This window comes from Lethenteron reissneri, chromosome 9, assembly GCF_015708825.2.
Source record: "Lethenteron reissneri isolate LAM-NWPU_2019-01 chromosome 9, ASM1570882v1, whole genome shotgun sequence".
In the NCBI taxonomy this organism is placed as follows: Eukaryota; Metazoa; Chordata; class Hyperoartia; order Petromyzontiformes; family Petromyzontidae; genus Lethenteron; species Lethenteron reissneri.
Window position 1 is genome coordinate 12,791,378 of NC_083787.1, and position 21,309 is coordinate 12,812,686.

General features: G+C 57.7%; 1 protein-coding gene across 1 annotated transcript in view; it reads left to right on the forward strand.

Annotated features, from left to right (window-relative positions):
- The first annotated feature begins 753 nt into the window (after nt 1–753).
- The window catches only part of CDH15 (cadherin 15), a 44,769-nt gene continuing 24,213 nt past the window's right edge, over nt 754–21,309 (forward strand). The window contains exon 1 of the mRNA XM_061548296.1: nt 754–1,026. Within this exon, the coding sequence (XP_061404280.1) occupies nt 982–1,026 (45 nt within the window). The 5' untranslated portion in view covers nt 754–981. The remainder of the gene's footprint in view (nt 1,027–21,309) is intronic.

Here is a 21,309-nt window from a genome sequence, read left to right on the forward strand (position 1 = left end):
AAGTCGCCCTCGTGTTGGAGTCGGCTCCTGAAGCTGCAGAGAGCACGGGGCCCCCACCACGCCGCGTGCGGGTCGTCCTCCTGCTGGCCACGTTAGCGCGCTCATGTGCGTGGCCGTGACAATGATCGTCATCATCATCGTCGTCGTTGTGACACATTCTGGCTTAGGTGCCCCCCCCCTCCCCTTATGTTCGCAGCGAAGATGTCAGTAACGCCTGTAATACAGTGCGCTATTATCCGCGGTGCGTGTACGCTGCATTCGTCGTTAACTATTAAAGGCCAATTATAAGCGACGCGTGCACGTGCGCGTGTTGTACAATGGTCGGTGGCCGCCCGAGGCACGCCCCCCCCCCTGTCCGTGTTGCTATTGTCTCGCGTGCTGCACTGCCGCTTCCCGCTGCGTCTCCCACGGCGCAGTAAGCCGCCGCTCAGCTCGGGATCGCCGTCCCAGCGCGGCGAGAGGAGCTCTCAGCCGGTGGCGCGGGTTCGCGCCCCGTGGGCGGTGACTACAGGGGGGGGGCAGCTGTGGTGGAGGCGCGGGTGACTCGCGGAGCAGCTGGCACTGTCCGTTTAGCCCGCTGTCGGGAGACTAAAAATACCTCGAATAATACCCTCGTCCGTCCCTCCCCTTCACACGAGCAGAGAGCCGCGCGCTCCGCGAGCAGCGTGCCCCCCCCCGCCCCCCCCCCCCCCCCGCGGGCTCCCGTCCCTCTCACTCCACGCCCAGCGCAGTGCCAGCCCCGGTGCCATCTCGATCACTCGCTCACTCCGCCTGCTCCTCCTGCTCCTCGTCGTCACCGCCGCCGCCGCCTTCCAGCCTCGCTTCGCGTGGAGGCGCGCGGCTTCGAGCGCTTCGCAACTCTGCCGAGTGCGCGGCGCCTGCTGCTGCTGCTGCTGCGTGGCGCAGAAGGCGACCACCGCCACCGTCACCACCTCCACCATCGCCACCATCGCCACCATCGCCACCATCGCCACCATCGCCATGCTGCCCAGCGTCTGTGTCCTTCTCGCCGTCGTGGCGGGGCAGGTAACCCCGGAGCGCGCGGTCGCCTCGGTCATTCGACAGCCGCCTCCCTCGCTCCGCTTAGTTAATGGCGCGTGTTCACGCGCAGTCTACCTTGGATAAAAAGCAACGTCCAAGTTTATGATATTATATATATGTGTGTGTGTATATAAAGAGTTTGCAGAATACACCGCTGAGTTCCGCTGGGCCCCTCTGGATTTTTCCGGGTGACACTGTGTTACGTCGGGTTCCTCTGGGTTCCTCTGGGTTCCTTTGGGTTCCACTGGGATCTTCTGGGTTCGCTGGGTTCCTCTGGGTTCCGCCGGTAATGCCGCTCGTTTCACCCGCAGTGTTCCCCTCCTCTGAGTCGAGCCAGCCCAGCCGTGCCCCAACACCCAATCGGTTCCATGCAGCGGCCGCCGCTCGCGTCGCGCTCCGTGACTCACGCGCTGTGGTTCCCGTGGCGCGTCAGGAATAGCCGCCTGTGATTGGGTGCGATCCGTCACGTGATAGCTGTCGACCCCACACGTCATCGCTGCGTCACAATCGCGGTTAGTCGACGCAGGATGAAGGGCGCGCGCTCACGCGTGCCTCTGGTGTGCGACGAAGCACTCCGTGAGGAGTAAACATCATCATCATCATCATCAGCTACGATCGATCCACTGATGGATGAAACCCTTGTCAAACCGCCGCCAATTCTTCTTATAATCTCTCGATGCAACGATCCGCGCAGCACCTGCACGTGAGCCGATTTCATCGCTCCGTCTCCTCGGTGGGGCTCGTCTCTCGGACGCGTTCCACTCCTCATTGCTCTTGTGATCACACAGCGCCCCTTAGACCGACGCCTCTTCACAAACGCCTCGTCCACCTTCCCTGACAGTCCAGAATGACGTCGCTAACGTGCGAACGTTCTCTCATCCACGTGCTCCTCTTCCTGACTCTCAATGCCGTTCCCAGCGTGCATCGCTCCCCCCCCCCCTCCCGTGCCTCTTTGCGCGCCTGTCACTTTGTGCTCCGTATCTCTCGTCATCGACCGCGTGTTTTCTGCACGGTAAGGTAAAACACGTGGGTGCCGTTCGCTATGAATGAAGAAACGACACATTGTAACAAAAAAACAACAATAGCACAACAAGACGTCGACTTGAACACGAGGCGTTTAGTGTCCCGCAGCGCGCCGTGTTCACACGGACGATGACCCCCCCCCCCCCCGTGTGTCGCGTCACGCGTGGTCACTGCGCCTTCAGGGGTGGGTGGACAGCGAAGTTGCCGGTGTCTCTGAGTCACCCCGCGGGGGCCGCTCCGCGCTGGGTTGAGCGCGGCTCAACTCCCCCCGTCGCTGTGGCCCCGCGAGCAGCCGCGTGGCCCCAAGGCCACGGCCGCCCAGCGGTTCCCGGGGGCCGCGGGCAGAACGAATCCCACGTGGGGGGGGGGGGGGGGTCATTCATGAACGACGACGCTGGAGTCTCGTTGTGAGGCCCCCTGGGAGACCCCCCCCCCCAGCCCTTCAGTGCCAAGGCTCTGGCCAGTCACTTGTGGTTGGTTATCGAAATGCGCCTCTGCTTTTGTGTTTTTACTTCAGGGGCGCTGCGTGGCGATATGTTAACTGCCTCGCCTCGTATGCAGGAGGTCGTGGGTTCGATCCCCACCCTGGCGCCTGCTGCTGTATATTTGGAGCTTGCGTGTCTTTCTCTCTCTCCGTGGTCGCGTGGATTTTTCTCCGGGTCCTCAAATTTTTCCTCCACATTTTAAATGAACATCACGTTATATTAGAGTATTTAGCTGCATTAAATGTCCACGTGATGAGGTCCCACTTCGTTGAGCTCTCATTCGTGATGCCGAGGTCGCTACTGAAAAAGAGCTGCGTAGCTCAGTGGGGCCTCACCCGGTAAAACATTTTCAAAAAGTTGTTTTTGTTAATTCCATTCCGTTTTTTTTTATCTGCGTCGCATCACGCCATGGTTACAGTCCCATGCGGAGTCCACCTTTGTGTCAGATGACGACCCTGGGGCAGATGACCTGGCACCGTTGCGCAGCGCCGTGGGTCAGTTTTCAGACTTGCCCTCCGCGGTGGCTCAACCTGCACGTTCGCAGAGCGAACACTTCGAGCGAGGCCGCGCAGCTGATTATTCGCTACTGACGAAAAACGATTTCGCACGGCAAACATCGCTTAGACGCGGAAATTATTATCGGCGATGGCAGGGTGGGGGGGAGAGACCAGAACGGTGAAGTATCGACGCATCCTTCAGCACCGCAGAGGCTCTGCGTGTGTTCCACCCCTTGTGCGCGATGGTCACAGCAGCAGCAGCAGTAGCAGCAGCAGTAGCAGCAGTAGCAGCAGCAGTAGCAGCAGCAGCAGCATCAGCAGCAGCAGCAATGAGTTCCTCGGGAGCTCGAAGCCAATGTCGAGGTCAGGCTGCTGGCCACGGCGAGCGGGCTGCACGTGAGAGGGAGGGAGGGAGTTGGTGTAGTTTTCCATAATAAAGGGTTTGTTGGGTAAACATCGTGTAAATATAAATGTGCCATCAACCCACCACCACCACCACCACACGACGCAGCCAATTAGTAAGGTTAGTCACGTACAACAAAACGTGTCAATTAGTGTTGGGGAGTAAACCCACAACATTAAACAATGTGAGTAGTTTTGCAATTCCTCCTGCTCTGTCGCAGGAGCACAAAACAACAGCGGTTCACTCCGCGTCCGCGAGTACAGACAGAGTCCCACCGTCGCCACCCCCACCGTGACCCACGTGACCACCGTGACCCACGTGACCACCGTGGCCGCCCCCACCGAGCATCCGTGAACAAGAGCTTCGAAGCTCATCGGATTTGTCCGGATCAGATGAAGGTTCCGCTTCTGGGCGTCGCACTCTCGAGGCGCGCGTGCACGAGCTCGGCGAGCTCGAGTGGTAGCCGAGTGGCACTCCAGCCACGGGGTTACCGCGAGATCTTGTCATTATATCGGTGAGATTTTTAAGCAGTGATATTGTGTGTGTGTGTGTGAGTCGATCCAAAAACAAGCGTTCACATCTGCTTCTGTTGATTTTCTTGTCTTGGGCCATTTGCCAAAACGTTTATATTTAAAAGGGGCATTAAACATTTTAATGAAGCGCCCTGCGGTTTAATGGCCCGTGACAGACGAATGCCTTGGCCGCGAACGATGCCGGCGTGCCGCACGTCGGCCTGCTGCTCACGACGAAGGGCTGTCTCGCCGTGCGAATGCGGCAACGCTCCCGTATCCGAATACGCAGCGCCGATCGACCGTTCCTCGCCGCACAACTGTCCGCTCCGCAAATCACGCCGAGTGAATGCGCCGAAAAAAAAAACCCAAAACCTCACCACTCCCGTCCGCCCCGTTCGTCTCGCCGGTGGCGATGCTTAGACGACCGCACCGACCGCACGGGGTACTCGTCTGAGGTGCGAGGCGACTCACGGGGATGCTCAGCACCGGTTTCAGGTGAATCGTCACCGATGTTCGGTGGCCGTGGGCGGGAATCGAACTCGGGGCCGTCGGGTTCGTAGCGCAGCGCGCTGACCGCTCTCCACGCGCGCGACCGCTGCCAGTCCTCGCACTCGCGCAGCCATCGCCCTGCACCCACTTCGACGTCTCAGATTCATAGTGAGTTTCCTGCGCGTTGGATCGTCATGTGGGTACAATAGGAAATTCAACAACAACAATACGACAATAATAATGCCAATTGTTCTACCGCTCCCCACTTTCTCAATCATCCACCACACGCGCGCGTTCCCGATATTTTGATTCTGATGAAGACAAAATCAGTTGAGGTGCCGCTGTGCCCCGACCTGGCCTGGCGAGGCACGCGACGCGGTGGGATCCGATTCAGTCATTCAATCGCTCCAAAACCGAAGGCCTAATTACAACAACAATAACAACATACGAGTAGCAATAAAAAATAACATTGCCAAACATGGAACGGCGACACAGACACAAGTCGTGACGGAGCCAAACGGAGCGTTCGCCCACGGGGGTGAGTCACGGAGCGGCAGCCGCGCCGTGGGGGGGGGACGCCCGAGCAGGAGACAGAACGACGAATGTCGTTTGCGTCCACAGCTGCCGCGTGATTTATTGTTACATCGCTCCGCCGTGACGGATGGCGACAGCTGAGAGAGGCGCTTCGTCCAGCAGTGGATTGACCATGGCTGCGGCTGATGATGATGACGGGAATGAAAATGATGATTCCAATTTTTTTTTACCGCACCCGCCAAACATTCGTGAATGGGAAAGGCCGAACACCGCCACGCAGCACCTCTCCCCCCCTTTCTGAACCAGAGCCGTGAGACTCAGGAGGCCTTTCGTGAAGGGGTGGATGGAGGGCTGCCTCGTCATGATTGTGCGCAGCACGAAACATTCATGATCGTCCGAGTGTAAAACAAACGCATATCCCTGCACGTAAGTGAAAACAATAATAATTTACCCATCCCATCAGCCACACGACCCCTTCTGGGAGGGATGATTTATTCCAGCAACTTTGGTTGAAGCAGCAGGGGTGCCGGTTTGATGTGGAGAGAACTGCACCCTCCACATCGAACCGGTCAGGCGCCTCGCCGGGACAGCGAGCGGCTCATACTCGGAAGGTTGAAAATAAAATAAAAAATCCTGGTTGGGGGTTCACTCGACCCACCGTTCCTCCTGGGTCTGTAAAAATGAGCACCACTTTGTGGGGAAAGTCATCAGGAGTTGTCCTGCAGAACAGATTGTAATCCTCCCCATATGTCCAGCACAGGCTGAGGTCTGTGGACGAGAGATGAGAACCGCTGCACTGATCATCTTAGCAGCAGGAGACCACTCTGACCACGACGTCCTCGTGTGAGCAGAAGTTCTGAAGAAGTTTACTTCCCAAGAAAAGGCCATTGAGCTTAGAAGCTCGTTCTTAAGTGCCACTCGGCTGCCAGACGCGCCCTGCCCCAAGGGCACAGCCCCCCCCCTCTCCGTCCCCCCCACCCCCCCCCCCCCCCCCGAGGGATGCCACCGCTCCAGAGGTGTGCTCTGCCCTGGGGACGGACGGACGTGGGATCCCGCTCAGGGTCAGACGGGTGCCACGTGTGGGACGCAAAGTTCCACGACGTTCTGTTGCACGCGCGCGCGCACTTTAGCTCGCAGCTGCGCCCCCCCCCCCCCCAAGGTATAATAAATAAATAACTAGCTCGATCCCAGCGGCTCCGGAGCCGCATGCGGCTCTTGAAGGACTGCTTCGTGGCCGTTATTCACGTGGCCCTGCGGCTCTTTAAACATTGAGTTATTTCGCGGAATTAGAACAAAACAAATTCGCTTCTTGTTATTTTGCGTGCCGATCCCCTGGGGGGGGGGGGGGGTGCCTCTCTCGCTCTCCTCCCTCGCTCCGCCTCTCGTCGCCCTGTGGCCACCACCGGGTCCACCGTGTGGACAACCAGAAGCGCCGCCGTTGTTTGACCAGGCCAGGCCGCGTGGTGCCCGGGAAGGTGTCGGTGACGTTGTTGAGCCTTGAGCTGTTGCTTGGTGCTTGGTGGCTGCTGCGAGTGCAGTGAGAGCGAGCGAGAGAGGTGCAGACGACTGCTGCCGATGCAGCTACAGAGAACGCGCCCCGCTCAGCCAGGACGCCGCTCGTCCCGGCTCTGGCGAGCTCAGTCGCCGTGATGCTCTCTGCCCGTCAAACGTCGACGCGTTTCAGCCGCGAGGCTTTTGGTCGACGTCGTCGCGCGTCAAGCGGCGGCTATTGTCGCAGCAGCAGCAGCAGCACGAGACGAGGAGGAGCAGCCGCGGATGACGGAGGCGCGCGGGGGAGCGGGCAGGGGGGTGGCGCGGTTTGGCGGCGCATTCCACCACCGCCTCCCCCTCCTCGGCGCGCGGGTAGCACGCGGGGCACGCGCGGGGCAGCGGCCGAGGGCAGCTGAGTTGCCCCCCCCCCTCCTGTTCCCACATTCAATTCCGAGCGCACAAGTGGCGCAATCAATCCTGGAGCTCCTCGCTCAACGTGCGCCGGTTGCAACTCGCCAGCTGCCCAGAGCCGCTTGCACCGGGATCAGCCTCCCTCGTCGGCGGTTTTATTCGCGAAGAGAAGCAGCGCGCCGTGGTTTCGTTGTGGCCGCCACGGGGGCGACAGGGACTCGAGCGAGCGGCTCGCAGTCGGCAGCGGTGCGGGTTCAAATCCTTGGTCGCGGTGGGGGGGGGGCTCAGCTCATCGTCTCTCTGCGGTCGCTAAAATTGATACCACTTTTTGGGGACGACAACAGTGGGTGTGCCATGAACAGAAATTCGCTACCCCACCTCCCCCCTCCACCCGCCACCTTCTTATTGCGTCAAGACATGCAAAAGCAACGGACGATACCCTCGGCCATAGGAATGTGAAATTCCCACGACTTTTGGCTGAGGGCTGCTAAACACAAAAATTAGATGAGAAAGCAATCGATGAGTATGTGGATTGACGCGAGCGAGAAAGAGGAATGAACGCAATGTCTAAATCCATTGTTGATGCGCAACAGCTGATACCCTGGAGCAGCCGGGCTGGGGGCCGGGGTCGGATTCTCACAGCGCGCGCTGGGAAGAGGAGTGGGGGGGGGCGGAGTGGGGGGGGGGAGCGGAGTGGGGGGGGGAGCGGAGTGGGGGGAGCGGAGTTGGGGGGGGGGCGGAGTGGGGGGGGAGCGGAGTGGGGGGGGGGGGGAGTGGGGGGGGGCGAGCGGAGGAATCCAACCCGTAGCGACCGTCGCCGTAGCCCCGAGTAGTTTCCGCTCGGCACGTGATCTCCCGTGACTGGGGGGGTGGCAGCAGCCTCCGCCGAGATGATGGTCGTGGTGGATTTTGTCTTCGTGCCGTACCCGTGTCGGGAGCGGTGGTGCAGCGGTTAGCGCATCGCACTACGATCCGAGAGAGACTAGTTCGATTCCCGCTCACAGTCAACACCAGCGACGATCATTTGAACCGGTCCCTGTGCCCTCCCCGTAGGCCGACTCAGCCTCAAACGAGCACCTGGTGCGGTGTGTAGTAAACATCGCCACTGGGGAGACAAAGGCGGCCGGGGGTGGTGCTGGCGACCCTACCCCTCGTGTGCCGTGCCGGCCTTCATAGGTGCTCGCTAACAGCACAGTTTGTCGAGGCTGTACGGGGGATCTTTGCCTTTGGATGAGGCGTGATCCAGGCGTCCCGTCCATCTCACGCAAACAAACTCCTCGGCCGCCTTACCCGCGGCTATTCATAGCCGCCATGAGCACGGGAAGAGCGAGAGCCGCAGTGATCTGCCACTCAAGTGAACACTGCAGCATTGGCGCTCACAGACCTGAGTCGGTGGTGGAAATTCCACATTCCTATGGGCGGGACCACCCACCGGTGGTATTTGAATGTGCATTGCTGCTGCTGTTGACTCCGGAGGGTCGCTGGGCTGAGTCAAGCCCGACCAGGATTAGAACTCGCACGACTCCGATCGCGAGCGGCTCGCCCTACCGCCGAGCCACTGGGGCTGCTGCCACTCATTCAGTCGGCCAGATACACCGGCTGGCGTGCCGTGGAACTGGATATCTGTAAACAAAAAAAAGCGAAGAACTTCATAGCTCATCAGATTCCTCCAGGATTAAAAAAGCCCCCCGCCAAAAGATTCAGATCCTGGCTCGGTGCAACTCCCGTACTAATGTAGAGGCCACTTCTCGATGGCTCGCGTGGCCTTCGCCGCTCGCCCCGCTCATCAGCAGCGCAGCCTCCACGCCCGCGACGGTGTCACGAGCGAGCGAAAGAGCGGCAGCTACCGCAGTCGTGCGGACGGAACGAAACGTTGCAAGTTTTTTTTTTGGATGTTACCAGGCAAGGCCCACTAAGCTACGTAGCTCTTTTGAAGAAGCCACCTGGCCACACATCATAGCTCAACGAAGTGGCTTATCACGTGGGAATGTATAACAGCCAAATATACTCTGAACCACCTCCTGCATGTCAGGCGAGATAGTTAACATCTCCTAGCCACCGCAGAAGGAACGGTCCCCGGCTCAGCAGCAGATGACGTGCGGCTCAGTGGCACGAGCAGCAACTTTTCCCTCCGGGCGTAGGGACTCACAGAGCCATTCGTGACGGCGGGGGAGGGGGGGGCACGCCGTGGCTTTATTATTCGAGGCGTCGTTGGGAATAATTGTGAGCGCTCCTAATGAGAATGTGATTGCCTCTCGCTGCTGTGCCCTATTAGCTCACCCATCAGAGGCAATGATTGTTGGCTTCCTTCTTTCACCACTCACACGGTGGTGGATTCCCACACTCGCACCACACACAATACTCACCCACACCCCACAGAACACAATACACACCACACACAGCACCACCACCCCACACAATACACCCACTGCCACCCCACACAATACACACCACCGCCACCCCACACAATACTCACTCACACCCCACAGAACACAATACACACCACACACAGCACCACCACCCCACACAATACACACAGCACCACCACCCCACACAATACACCCACTGCCACCCCACACAATACACACCACCGCCACCCCACACAATACTCACTCACACCCCACAGAACACAATACACACCACACACAGCACCACCACCCCACACAATACACACAGCACCACCACCCCACACAATACACCCACTGCCACCCACACAATACACACCACCGCCACCCCACACAATACTCACTCACACCCCACAGAACACAATACACACCACACACAGCACCACCACCCCACACAATACACCCACTGACACCCACACAATACACACCACCGCCACCCCACACAATACACACCACCGCCACCCCACACAATACTCACTCACACCCCACAGAACACAATACACACCACACACAGCACCACCACCCCACACAATACACCCACTGACACCCACACAATACACACCACCGCCACCCCACACAATACACACCACACAGAGCACGCTGCATTCTTTACACAGCGCCCAATTTAAACTGAAAAGTGTTTTTTTTCAGAGGCGAATAGCACACGCATATCACACAATACACACATGCATCACACAACACACACCCATATCACACAAAACACATGCATCACACAATACACACGCTGCACAGCACACACCACCCAATACACACAGCCTGCACAATACTTCACACAATAGACTCACACACCACACAACACGCTCCACATAGCACGCAACCACCACACAACCCACCCCATACTCACCACACAACCCACACACACCACACTCACCACACACACCACACACACCACACTCACCACACAACCCATACACACCACACTCACCACACATACCACATATACCACACAACCCACGCCACACTCACCACACACCCCACACACACCACACTCACCACACACACCACACTCACCACACACACCACACACACCACACAACCTACACCACACAACCCACACCACACTCACCACACACACCACACACAACCCACACCACACTCGCCATACACACCACACAACCCAAACTACACTCACCTCACACACCACACACACCACACACACCACACTCACCACACACACCACACTCACCACACACACCACACACACCACACAACCTACACCACACAACCCACACCACACTCACCACACACACCACACACAACCCACACCACACTCGCCATACACACCACACAACCCAAACTACACTCACCTCACACACCACACACACCACACACACCACACTCACCACACTCCCTGCTGGGTGCCGGCCGGCCTAGACACGCGCCACGGTTGTGATTTGTGGCAACATTTATAGACGCGTCTGCTGCCGTTTAAAGTTACACTATTTCCCCTTCTCGTCTCAGTATTTACAATGCGATTATAAACATAACGTACGCGATGGGAGCGACAGCGAGATCACTGGGGGAGAGGCCGATCGGTGTTTGAGAGTGAGATCAGTGGGGTGAGCGTCACCGTGTTACTGTGCAGTCAAAGTGGGATATCACGAACAGATGATTTTCTTTTTTAAAAGCAGGCCCAAGGTCGTCCATAGAGGGGGGTGCGGGGCCCGGGGCAAACTACATCGTGTGGGCACCCCCCACCCCGACGCTTTCAAATGTAAACCGAAGTATTACATCTGACGCCGTGACGTCTACGTGCGGGATCCCCCAAAGCGCGGGGCCCGGGACGGTCACCCCGACTCGCCGTACACCCAAGGGACGGCTCTGGCCCAGGAGTCTCATACATCCGGACCCCCAAATTCAATCGTGCTCCCACCACCATCCAACGCCACGAACCCGTCAACTTGCCAGATGTACACAGGTAAACCCTGCCCAGGCTATTCCTCAACAGGAGCAGCGCCCCCGCCCTTCACTCGGCCCGGTGACTAACGCTGCCTGGCACTGCCTCCTGCAGTTCTGGTAAAAACAGACGAAGCAGCGGCGACCCCGATCACCCCTCCAGCTCCCCGTGAAATCGGAGGCATTCGGTTTTAAAATAGTGTCCATCTTGAGTTTCAGCGGCCCGCACGCTCCCTCCAGCACCCAGACGCACCGAGCTGGATGATGACCCCCAAGTCTCCGGGAGGCAGAGAAGGGGGTGGAGAGGACACGGCTCTCGGATACTTCCTCTGCTGATTTACCGAATTACCGACCCCTTTGTTTGCGTCGCATGCACGCGGAAGCGGATATAATCGGGATGAAGATGCCTCGTGAAGATGCCTCGTGAAGAAGAAGAGCCAAGCCTCAAGTCAGCGTGGCCAAGCAGTAGCCCTCCTGGCTTGACCACGCTAGTCGTACCAGGGCGTCAGTGTTGGCGAGTGTTAGCGAGTGACATTGTGTGTGTTAGCGAGGATGGGTCGGTGGTCACCACCCGATGTTAAGAGTCACCCGTTGTGTTAATAATGAACAGTGTTGCCTCCCAGAGTCCCCGTGAGCGCCGGAATTGAACCCACGACACGAGCACGAGACACGTGCCGCCTCCGGGCTCTGGAGACCGCCCGGAGAAGATTCCAGGCGCGCGTTGACGATGATGGCGCACATCATTACATTTGTTATCATGTTACAGTGTATTCTCCGTTCTCTTTCTAATAAAAACGATAGTCACATATGAGTGTTAAACATGTTTTTAAGCACCCTGTATTTTTAAAGATTTTTTTTATTTTACCAGATAAGGCCCCATCGAGCTATATATCACTTTTTCAAAAGCGACCTGGCCACAAATGATAGCCCCACTAAGTGGCTAATCATCACGTGGAAATGTTTAGCCGCAGACAAATATTGCGAACGCGTGGTGAACGTGCAGGGGGAAACCCGGAGGACCCGGAGAAAAATTCACGCGACCACGGGGATAGACACGCAAACTCCAAATATACAGCAGCAGGCGTCAGGGTCGGGATCGAACCCACGACCTCCAGTAGACCAGGCGAGGGAGTTAACATCTCCTAGCCACCGCGGCGTCCGACTGTGACTCCAGACGAGATGTACTCCGCCCTGCATTCACTCCCTTCAGCTCGGTGATTCTCAACATTGTTGGTACCCCCCCCCCCCAGTCAAGAGCACTGTGTCCCGTGCCCCCCCCCCCCCCCCCACACGCAAAATTAAGGTTACTAACGCCACAATACACAGATCGGGACAGGTGAGAGCCTGGACAGGTGAGAGCCGAGACAGGTGAGAGCACGAATAGAAGATAGCCTGGACAGATGAGAACAGGTATAGGTTAAATCCTGGACAGATGAAATCCTGAACAGGTGAGAGCTTGGACAGGTGAGAGCTTGGACAGGTGAGAGCCTTGAGCTGTTGCTTGAAGGTGGATGTTGCTTGAAGGTGGATGTTGCTTGGTCGCTGCTGCGTGTGCAGTGGGAGAGAGAAAGGTGCAGACGACTTCCTATGCAGCTACAGAAACCCCCACTCAGCAAGGACGGTGCTGGTTCTGAGTGCGACGAGCAGGTTGCTAGACGAGCTCCGCAGGACGGTTCTTCTGAGGTCAGTGGAGTGGGAAGGGTGACGTCAGGGGGAACCAGGGCCCTAGCGGAGCCAAGGTACCCAGAGGGAGGACGCCACGGTGGTAAGGAGATGTTAACTACCTCGCCTGGTATGCAGGAGGTCCGTGGTTCGATCCCGACCTTGGCGCCTGCTGTATGTTTGGAGTTTGCGTGTCTCTCTCCCCGAGGTCACGTGGATTTGTCTAAGGTACCTCCAGTTTTTCCTTCCACATTTAGAATCACCGTCACTCGTATAGGCTGTTTGGCTGTTATACATTTCCACGCGGTAAGCCGCCATTTCATTGAGCTATCAATTGTGATCAGGTCACACAGGATATCATAGCTCAGTGGGTTTTGCCTGGTAAAATAAAAAAAATAGTGAATTATTATTTGTATATTTTTGAAGTGATTTGTTTACCTTTCCTATACTTTGCACTCCTATCGTGTTTGTGTATTGTTGGTTGTTTGTTGTTGTAAAGTTCTGACCCCGTGCATCTGTGAAAAATATCGTCAAAGCTCATCGGATGTTTCCAGGATAAAAAAACATATTCACATTCTCAGAATGTGCAGCCCGAGGTGATGCCAATGATTTTCAAACGACATGCAAATGGGTAATTCAAAAATAATTCCCATCATAAGAAGAACAGTCATTGCCTGTCACAACAGCACCTCGTTTAGGGGCACAGCGCGTGCTGCTCACGATAGCGGTAACATTCATCTCTCGCGTTCCGAACGGTCCGTCTGACCGTAATAAATAAAATCTGATAAAACATTTCATCTATAAGGGAGGGAAAGTCGCGCAGATGGACCCGCCACCACCCCCCGACCCCCATCATAGTAAAGTGGAATTGCCACCCACCGGCTCAGGGCGGGGATGGGGGTGGTGGAGGAGGAGGGGCTTGCGGGGTGTGAGGTGGCTCTGGGTTGTTGCCCGCCGCGCGCCTTTACAACCTGGGAAGCGCGCGGGTTCAGCAGAAAAGGAGTTGCCCCGCCTCTCCACGTGGACGTCCCACCTCTCGCGGCGAACAGAGGCCGTTACATTCAGGACGCCCCGTCGCGTCTTGCGGGCGGGCGCGCGTTCCGTGTGTGGAACGCGACGCGCGAATGCGCTCAGCGTGATCACCACTGCCGGCGGGATCGAAGCCCCCGAGCGGCGCTTTAGCCGCGTGCGCTTCCTGCCGGAGTGATGGCACGCGGCGGAATCACGATGCCGACAGCAGCTAATGGCTCGTGAGATGGCCGTTAAGGCGGACGAGTATTGTGCGAGGGAGGGTGGTGGTGGTGGGCGACTGCTGCCACACTCGTGGTTTGTCTCGGAGGTTTGCTGACTGATGGGAAGGGGAGATTCGCCGGAGGGCTGGAGATTGCAGGGACACATAGGGGAGGGCATACATATTCTCCCGAGTGCGTCTGAAACACCAAACATGCAGCGCTTTTCCGACACATTTTTTTTTCTGACGATAAACACACGGAAACACATAGTCGCATTAAAATATTACCCGAGATTATATTTATTATCATGAAACCGAAACTGAACTCGCGAGGAAGGCTGGCCGTGGACGCGCGTGCTCTCGGCCCTCCGAGTTCATGCAAAATGCATCGGCGCGCAGAGCGAGATGCGGCGTGCTGTGCGCAACAGCTGGCGAGGTGTCGCCGGAGGGAATTCGGAGGTGACACAAGGCCAGGTAGTGATGGCTGCGCCATCGCGAATGTAGAAACATTGCAGCGCGTTCACTCGTGCCTTGCGACAGCATCTAAATATAGCAGCACGCGTCCCCTCCAGCGTATGTGCCACAGCAGCAGCAGCAGCAGCATCAGCTCCAAGCGAGGTGCAGAGATCGCGTGGGCGCCACGGGGTTGCGTTCCCACGGCGCAGGGAGGGTCAGGGTGGTGAGAACTCGCGGGCCATGCAAGTGCGGGGCTCTGGGTCTGGGGGCTTTAATCTCTGGCAAGGCAGTGAGTTTTTAAAAATCTTATTGCTCTCAGCAAACTAACAACAAACCTCACCCCTCGTCACTGTCCTTAATCACGTTGGACAAGGTGGGTGCCATGCCACGCACGGACACCCCCACCCCGCACCCCACCGCAGCCATACGCTGCCAAATCGTGCGCCTGTCTCAAATCTGTTCGCTGGGCCCGCGCCGCGACCCCCACCCCGCGCCCCCGTGCCCCCCACCCCTGCCCCCCCCCCCCCCCGCCTGGTGATTCTGCACGCACAGCTGGCCTCCCAGGAAATCGCGACAACAGCTCTCGGCGCAGGGCGTCGCCACGGCTCTTGCACAGAAGGACACTGGGTCACAGCAGCGATAATAGTGTTAATAGTAATCATGTTAACGTGTTAATAACAAGGTGGTGGTGACAACCTCATCCTTAACTTCGTTCACTCAGTAGTGAGGACCCTGCGCGAAATGTCTCTGCTGAAGGAAAACGCAGTCCCTCGCTTGCGCTATCGATCCTTAGAGCATCAGTCGCGGTGCGATTGGTCGTGGCCACTGCAGACAGAACCCAGCGCAGGGCCCCAGTCCAGATGAGGGCGATGCAGAGCGCACTCGTGCCGGCGCCTCGCCTCTCTCCACATCCCCGTGTGTTGAAAACATAACCACATTTCAATTCCCCCAAACAGTGCCGTCGTGGACTGGACCTGTATCTCAAGGGGCGCGTATCTCATAATAACCACGTGGCACGCGCTCTGCAGCGTGCTCGGCGTGTACGGGGGCAGCGTGCGGAACTCTTCTTCGGATTCTGCATCTTTATTTGTACTGGAGAAATCCGATGAGCTGTGAAGCTGATGACGGACGCTTGTGTTGCGCCCGAAACGTCGTGATTTTATTTATTGTATTTTATACCTACGTGACTTTACCGAAAGAACCAAAGAGAATGGATCCCTGCAGTCACGGAAACTTCAAATCGAGACTGTGAAGCCATCGTTCACCGGTCACCATGCGTGGATTCTGAGTGGCCAGAGAGCTCAGCGGTGGGTAGAGCGAGTGGCTCGTAGCGCCGCCTCGCCGCGTGGCCGCTGCCGCCTTCCCGCTCGTCTGTCGTGGTTCCTCCTCCTGGCGTCTCCTCTCTTCGGGAGCGAGCGGGTAGTTTGTGGCGTTACAAGTTCACATTTACATCGCCCTCACTGTTGTGATTTTAAAAACACAATAGCGGCGACGCTGCAGATGACCGCTGCCGGGTCACGTGGTCACAGCCACCGCTCGCACTGAACTTCTATCCCGGGCAGTGGGGGCGGGCGGGGGGGGTCAATGGGGGCAGGCCCAGACTGGCCATAGGGGCAGCAGTCCATAGGGCAGCAGTCAATAGGGCAAATGCCCGGTGGGCCGGTCTGTGTTGGGAAATTGCAAATGTGATCAGAGTAACAAAAAATAGATTAACACATTCCTGCGGAGGGAGCTGGTAGGAACGTTGGGTTGCTCGGTCAATGGCCAGGGTCAACGGCGGCGTGGTGTATTCCGCAAATATGCCCGACTGTGAGGGCGGGCACAAGCCGGCGTGAGTAGGTTAAACGTTGAGTTTTATAAGGGCACCACGGGGTAACCAGCCCCTCCCCACCCAGCCCCACCCCTCCCACCCCACCCAGCCTCTCCCCTCCCCACCCAGCCCCTCCCTCCCCACCCAGCCCCTCCCTGCACGACGGACACAATAATCCCCTGTGGGCTGGTGTAACCAGGAGGTTCCTACCAGTAAAATGTTATATAAAAACATATATTAAAATATCTCATATCATATATCATTTTTTTTTGCATTTATATATTTATTGTATAAATAAGTATAACCCGTAAAACAAAGTTTTTCACTATAAATCCTTTATATGCGTGGCAGCGAACTTAATATAAAGGATTTAAAAATATATTCGCCTGTGGAGGACGCGGGGATCGATCCCGCGACCTTTGGCATGGGAAGCGAGGGCGCTACCAACTGCGCTACTCCGCCACGGCTTGTGGAGGGGTTACGCTCTGGGCTCTTATACTGTGACGTTCAGCCAAATATTTTTTTTTTGCCTAAAAAGTGTAAAATTTTGGGAATTTTTTTTCACGAACATTAATTGTCTGGCACAACGAGTCTGTGTGGAAAATGTCAGCTCGATTGGATCACGGGAAGTGGGTTAAAAAACGACCGAAAGATTTGCACGGTCCTAAGCAAGCAAGCAAGCACGCAAGTGTAGTGGTGGTATTGACGTGCGCCGACAGTGATGGATCACGGGGCGCGGGGTTGGGCACGCGATGTGGGCGTGGCATGGACGCGCGCGCCGGTGGTAAGGCGCGCTCACACAAGCTGGGAAAAGAGGATCGTAGCAAGTGCGCAGTGATTGGTCAGATAAGTGGGTGCTCTCAGCGACGTCCGCAGGAGGGGTATAAAGGGAGACGCGCGAGAGCACTCGTGGTCAGTGTTAACCAGTTGAAGACCGAAGACGGGGTGGAGGAGGTAGTGGCCCGAGACCCCTAGTCCCGCCGTCCTTGTGGGGACCGGGGCCCTGTGTGGCTCGGAGCCGAGACTGGGGGACCGTAGTCCGACGCCCGTGTGGGTCGGGACGGTGGTACCCAGAGCCGAGACGGGCACCCCGGCTGGGTGTGTCCCGGAAGGCTACGGGGCGTAAGAGCCCGTGTCAGTACAGCTGAGTGGGTGTTGGTCACCCGTGTAGCTGAGTGGGTGTTGGTCACCCGGGTAGCTGAGTGGGTGTTGGTCACCCGTGTAGCTGAGTGGGTGTTAGTCACCCGTGTAGCTGAGTGGGTGTCCGTCACCCGTGTAGCTAAGTGGGTGTTAGTCACCCGTGTGACGAAGTAGGGTGTTAGTCATCCGTGTAACTACAAGTTGGTGAAAATAAAGAGTGTGCTACCCGTGAAGTCGTCTCCTGCCGAGTTACTACTTTACAACTGGCGTCAGAAGTAAACCTGTCTTCAAGGAGAATGGACACAAGGAAGACTTCTCGTTCCCACGTGCAAGACCGGGGAGACGACGACGTACCGGTGACACCACCCTCGGGAGGAGAGGACGAGGAGTTGCCGCCGATGCAGCACTTCGCGGAGATGGCCGATGCTCCGCCCGCCTCCGACACCAGCCTGCAGGACGCACACTCCCGCCTGGCGGAGTTGCTGCTCGCCGCCGCTGCGATCTTGGCAGAGATCTCCGTTCCAGCGGCCGGTGGAATGCCTGCGGGGTTGGAAGAGGCGGCGCGGCTGGAGGGTTCCCGCCATAAGGCGTTTCGCGCCAAAAGTTTTGGAGTTGGCGCCATTTTTGAGGGTCCTCCTCCGGTTGGCGGGAAACGCGGACACCACGTGGCCAGAGGTCTCCACACAGCGCAGCCCGCGTCATCGGCGAGCGCCGGAGCTCTCCATTTTGCGCCTGCAGACGGAGCCGACATTTTCTACAACCACAGCGGCGCGCGGGAAAATCGTTCCAACGACGACGACGACGATCGAGTTCTCCAGCAACGATTGCCCGCGCTGTCGGTGTTCAAGGCGGACGGGGGCGACTGGGGAGCCTTCCAGCGACGGTTCATCGCGCATCAAGAAATGTCGGGGTGGTCCGACACCACTGCCCTGCGCGCGCTGCCAGCGATGCTCGACGACGACGCGCTTGCGGCCTTCACGTCTGCCCCGAGGTCGTCCCGCTCAACGCTCCAGGCCGCGCTACACCTGATGGCCAAGGTGTTCGGGCCGCCCTCGACCTGTCGCCACCAGTTCTACGATCGGCGGAAGGTGGTTGGAGAAACAACGCTCGCCTATCGCACGGCGCTGCTCGCCCTGGCGGACTCAGCTTTTCCCCGCATGGACAAGGAGGGGAAGGACGCCATGGTGACGGAGCAGCTGCTGGCGCTGGCTCACGGATTGGGAGTTCCCATTAATACGGCGGACGAAATGGACATCTGCTCCCTGGGGATTGCCACGAGTATCCACGCTTACGAGGTCCTAAAGCGGAAGCCGACGGTCGTCTGCGCATCGGTGGAGAACGGGGCACCGGCCGCCACGATCATCGGACCTCAGCCTGCTGTGCCTCGGGAGGAGGCCTTCGCTGGTTCAAGGCCGGGGGAGTGGAGAACGGGAGGTCGTTCGCCCACACGCTCCTCCCGCAAGCTGGAGCAACCGAAACCTACGACGTCCCTCGTCGTCTGCTACAACTGCGGCCTTCGGGGCCACGTCGCGTCCGGGTGCCGGGCCCCGCGTCAACGCACCGCGGGACCACGTCCGGACGACGACCAGGGCCTCAAGACATCCCAACTGAACCCGGCAAGTCGCGGCACCTCACACGTTCGGTCCACACGCACGGCACGTTCGGGTCACCGCTTAGCGGTGGGGGGACCGTGTATGGGCACCGGGGGTTCGGTTCGGCGAGAGGGGTCCGCGTACGGCCCGAAGGCAGTCGAGTGGTCCGAATTGGCCCACAGGATTGTGGCTGCGTCGGCCGGGTCGTCCGTGGTAACGGGGTACATTGACGGGGTTGAGGTCCGGGTGCTCGTGGACACGGGTGCGTCGGCCACTATTATTTCGGACCTTATTTATAATATTCTTCCCGTCCAATGTCGACCACTCCTGCCGGTGGACGTACCATTTTACGCGGCGAACGGGGGATCTTTGGGAATCATCGGCCAGATTCGGGCGAATATTTGTATTGGCGACATTAAATTGGCGGGTCCTATTTTTGTATCATCATCGTTGGCCGTTCCTTGTTTACTAGGCACGGACTTTCTGTCTAAAATGCCCATCAAAATTCTTATAGACCAGGCCTGCATTGAGCTTCCGTCGGGTCGGCGGGTTGAGTTTTTGAAGAGTCCAAATAAGATACGCACGGCTTGTGCGACGGTGCAGGCGCTGGCAACCCGGACTGTACAGGTGCCCCCGGGATCGCAAATGTTGGTACCCCTTCGGTTGAGAAAACCCCTTGGGGCGGATGCGGGGGCACAGGGGGTTCTATTGGGGCCGTCTAACAGGGCTAAAGGGGACCTCGACTTAGCGGTGGCCCAGACCATGGTGAGGGGGGACAGCGAGCCGTTCGTTGTGGTCCTGAATACGGGGTCGCGGCCGGCCGTGATTACGCAGGGAACGGTGCTCGCTCACGCCGCGCCGCTACCCGTCGAGGAACGGCTCGTTGCTCACGCAGATTCAAATGTCGATACGCATCCCCAAAGTGAGGAGGGGACGGAGTGGTTGGACTCGTTGTGTGCCGGGTCCAGTACCTTGTCCAGTGTGCAGTTGGGTGCATTGAGGGGCTTGCTGCTCGAGTTCGCTGACGTGTTTAGCAGGCACAAGTACGACATTGGCTGCACAGACCTGTTGCGCCACCACATAGAGACTGGGGACACGGCCCCTATTCGACAGAATCCCTTCCGGCTCAGTCCAGCCGAGAAGGAGCATGTGCAGTCGGCAGTAAATGACATGTTGGCGGCCGACATCATTGCGCCCTCTTCCAGTCCGTGGGGTGCTCCTATCGTCTTGGTTAAAAAACAGGATGGATCCCTGCGGTTCTGTGTCGATTTCCGCCGCCTAAACAAAATATCAATGGCCGATGCGTATCCGCTCCCCAGGATGGATGAGTCGCTGGATGCCTTGGCAGGAGCACAGTTTTTTTCGACGCTCGATTTGCTTTCGGGATTTTGGCAATTGCCCCTCGATGACGAATCAAAACCTAAAACCGCTTTCCGGACACCGGGAGGTCTATTTGAGTTCAACCGATTGCCCATGGGTTTACATTCCGCTCCTGCCACGTTCCAGAGGCTCATGGAATTGGTTTTGTCAGGCCTTCAATGGGACACCTGTTTGATTTACCTCGATGATATCATCGTTTTCAGCCGAACTTTTGAGGAGCACCTCCAGCGACTGAGAGCAGTGTTTCTCAGGATGCGTTCCGCGAAGCTAAAATTTAAACCGGCTAAATGTTTTCTGCTTCGGGAATCGGTCAGGTATTTGGGCCATATCGTTAGCCGTTCGGGGATCTCGACGGACCCTGCTAAGACGCAATGCGTCGGCTCATGGCCAACACCGACCTCTGTTACTGAAGTCCGCAGCTTCATAGGATTTGCCTCCTATTACCGTCGTTTTGTCAAGCAGTTTGCCACCATAGCCAGGCCCCTGCACGCTTTGACGGCTTAAGGGGTGCGGTTTCACTGGGGGCCGGAGGAGGAGGCCGCGTTCTGCTCCCTTCGTGACGCCTTGGTGCAGGCTCCCCCCTTGTGTTACCCCGATTTCACGCAACCGTTTGTGCTCGACACGGATGCCAGTAACACGGGTATCGGGGGAGTGCTCTCACAGGTGGTCGGGGGGGTCGAACGGGTGGTCGCCTACGGTAGCAGGGTTCTGTCCCCCGCGGAACAACGCTACTGCGTGACACGGCGTGAATTGCTGGCGATTGTGTTTTTTATACAGCAGTTCAGGCCGTATCTGTATGGCCGTCACTTTACGGTTCGCACGGACCATGC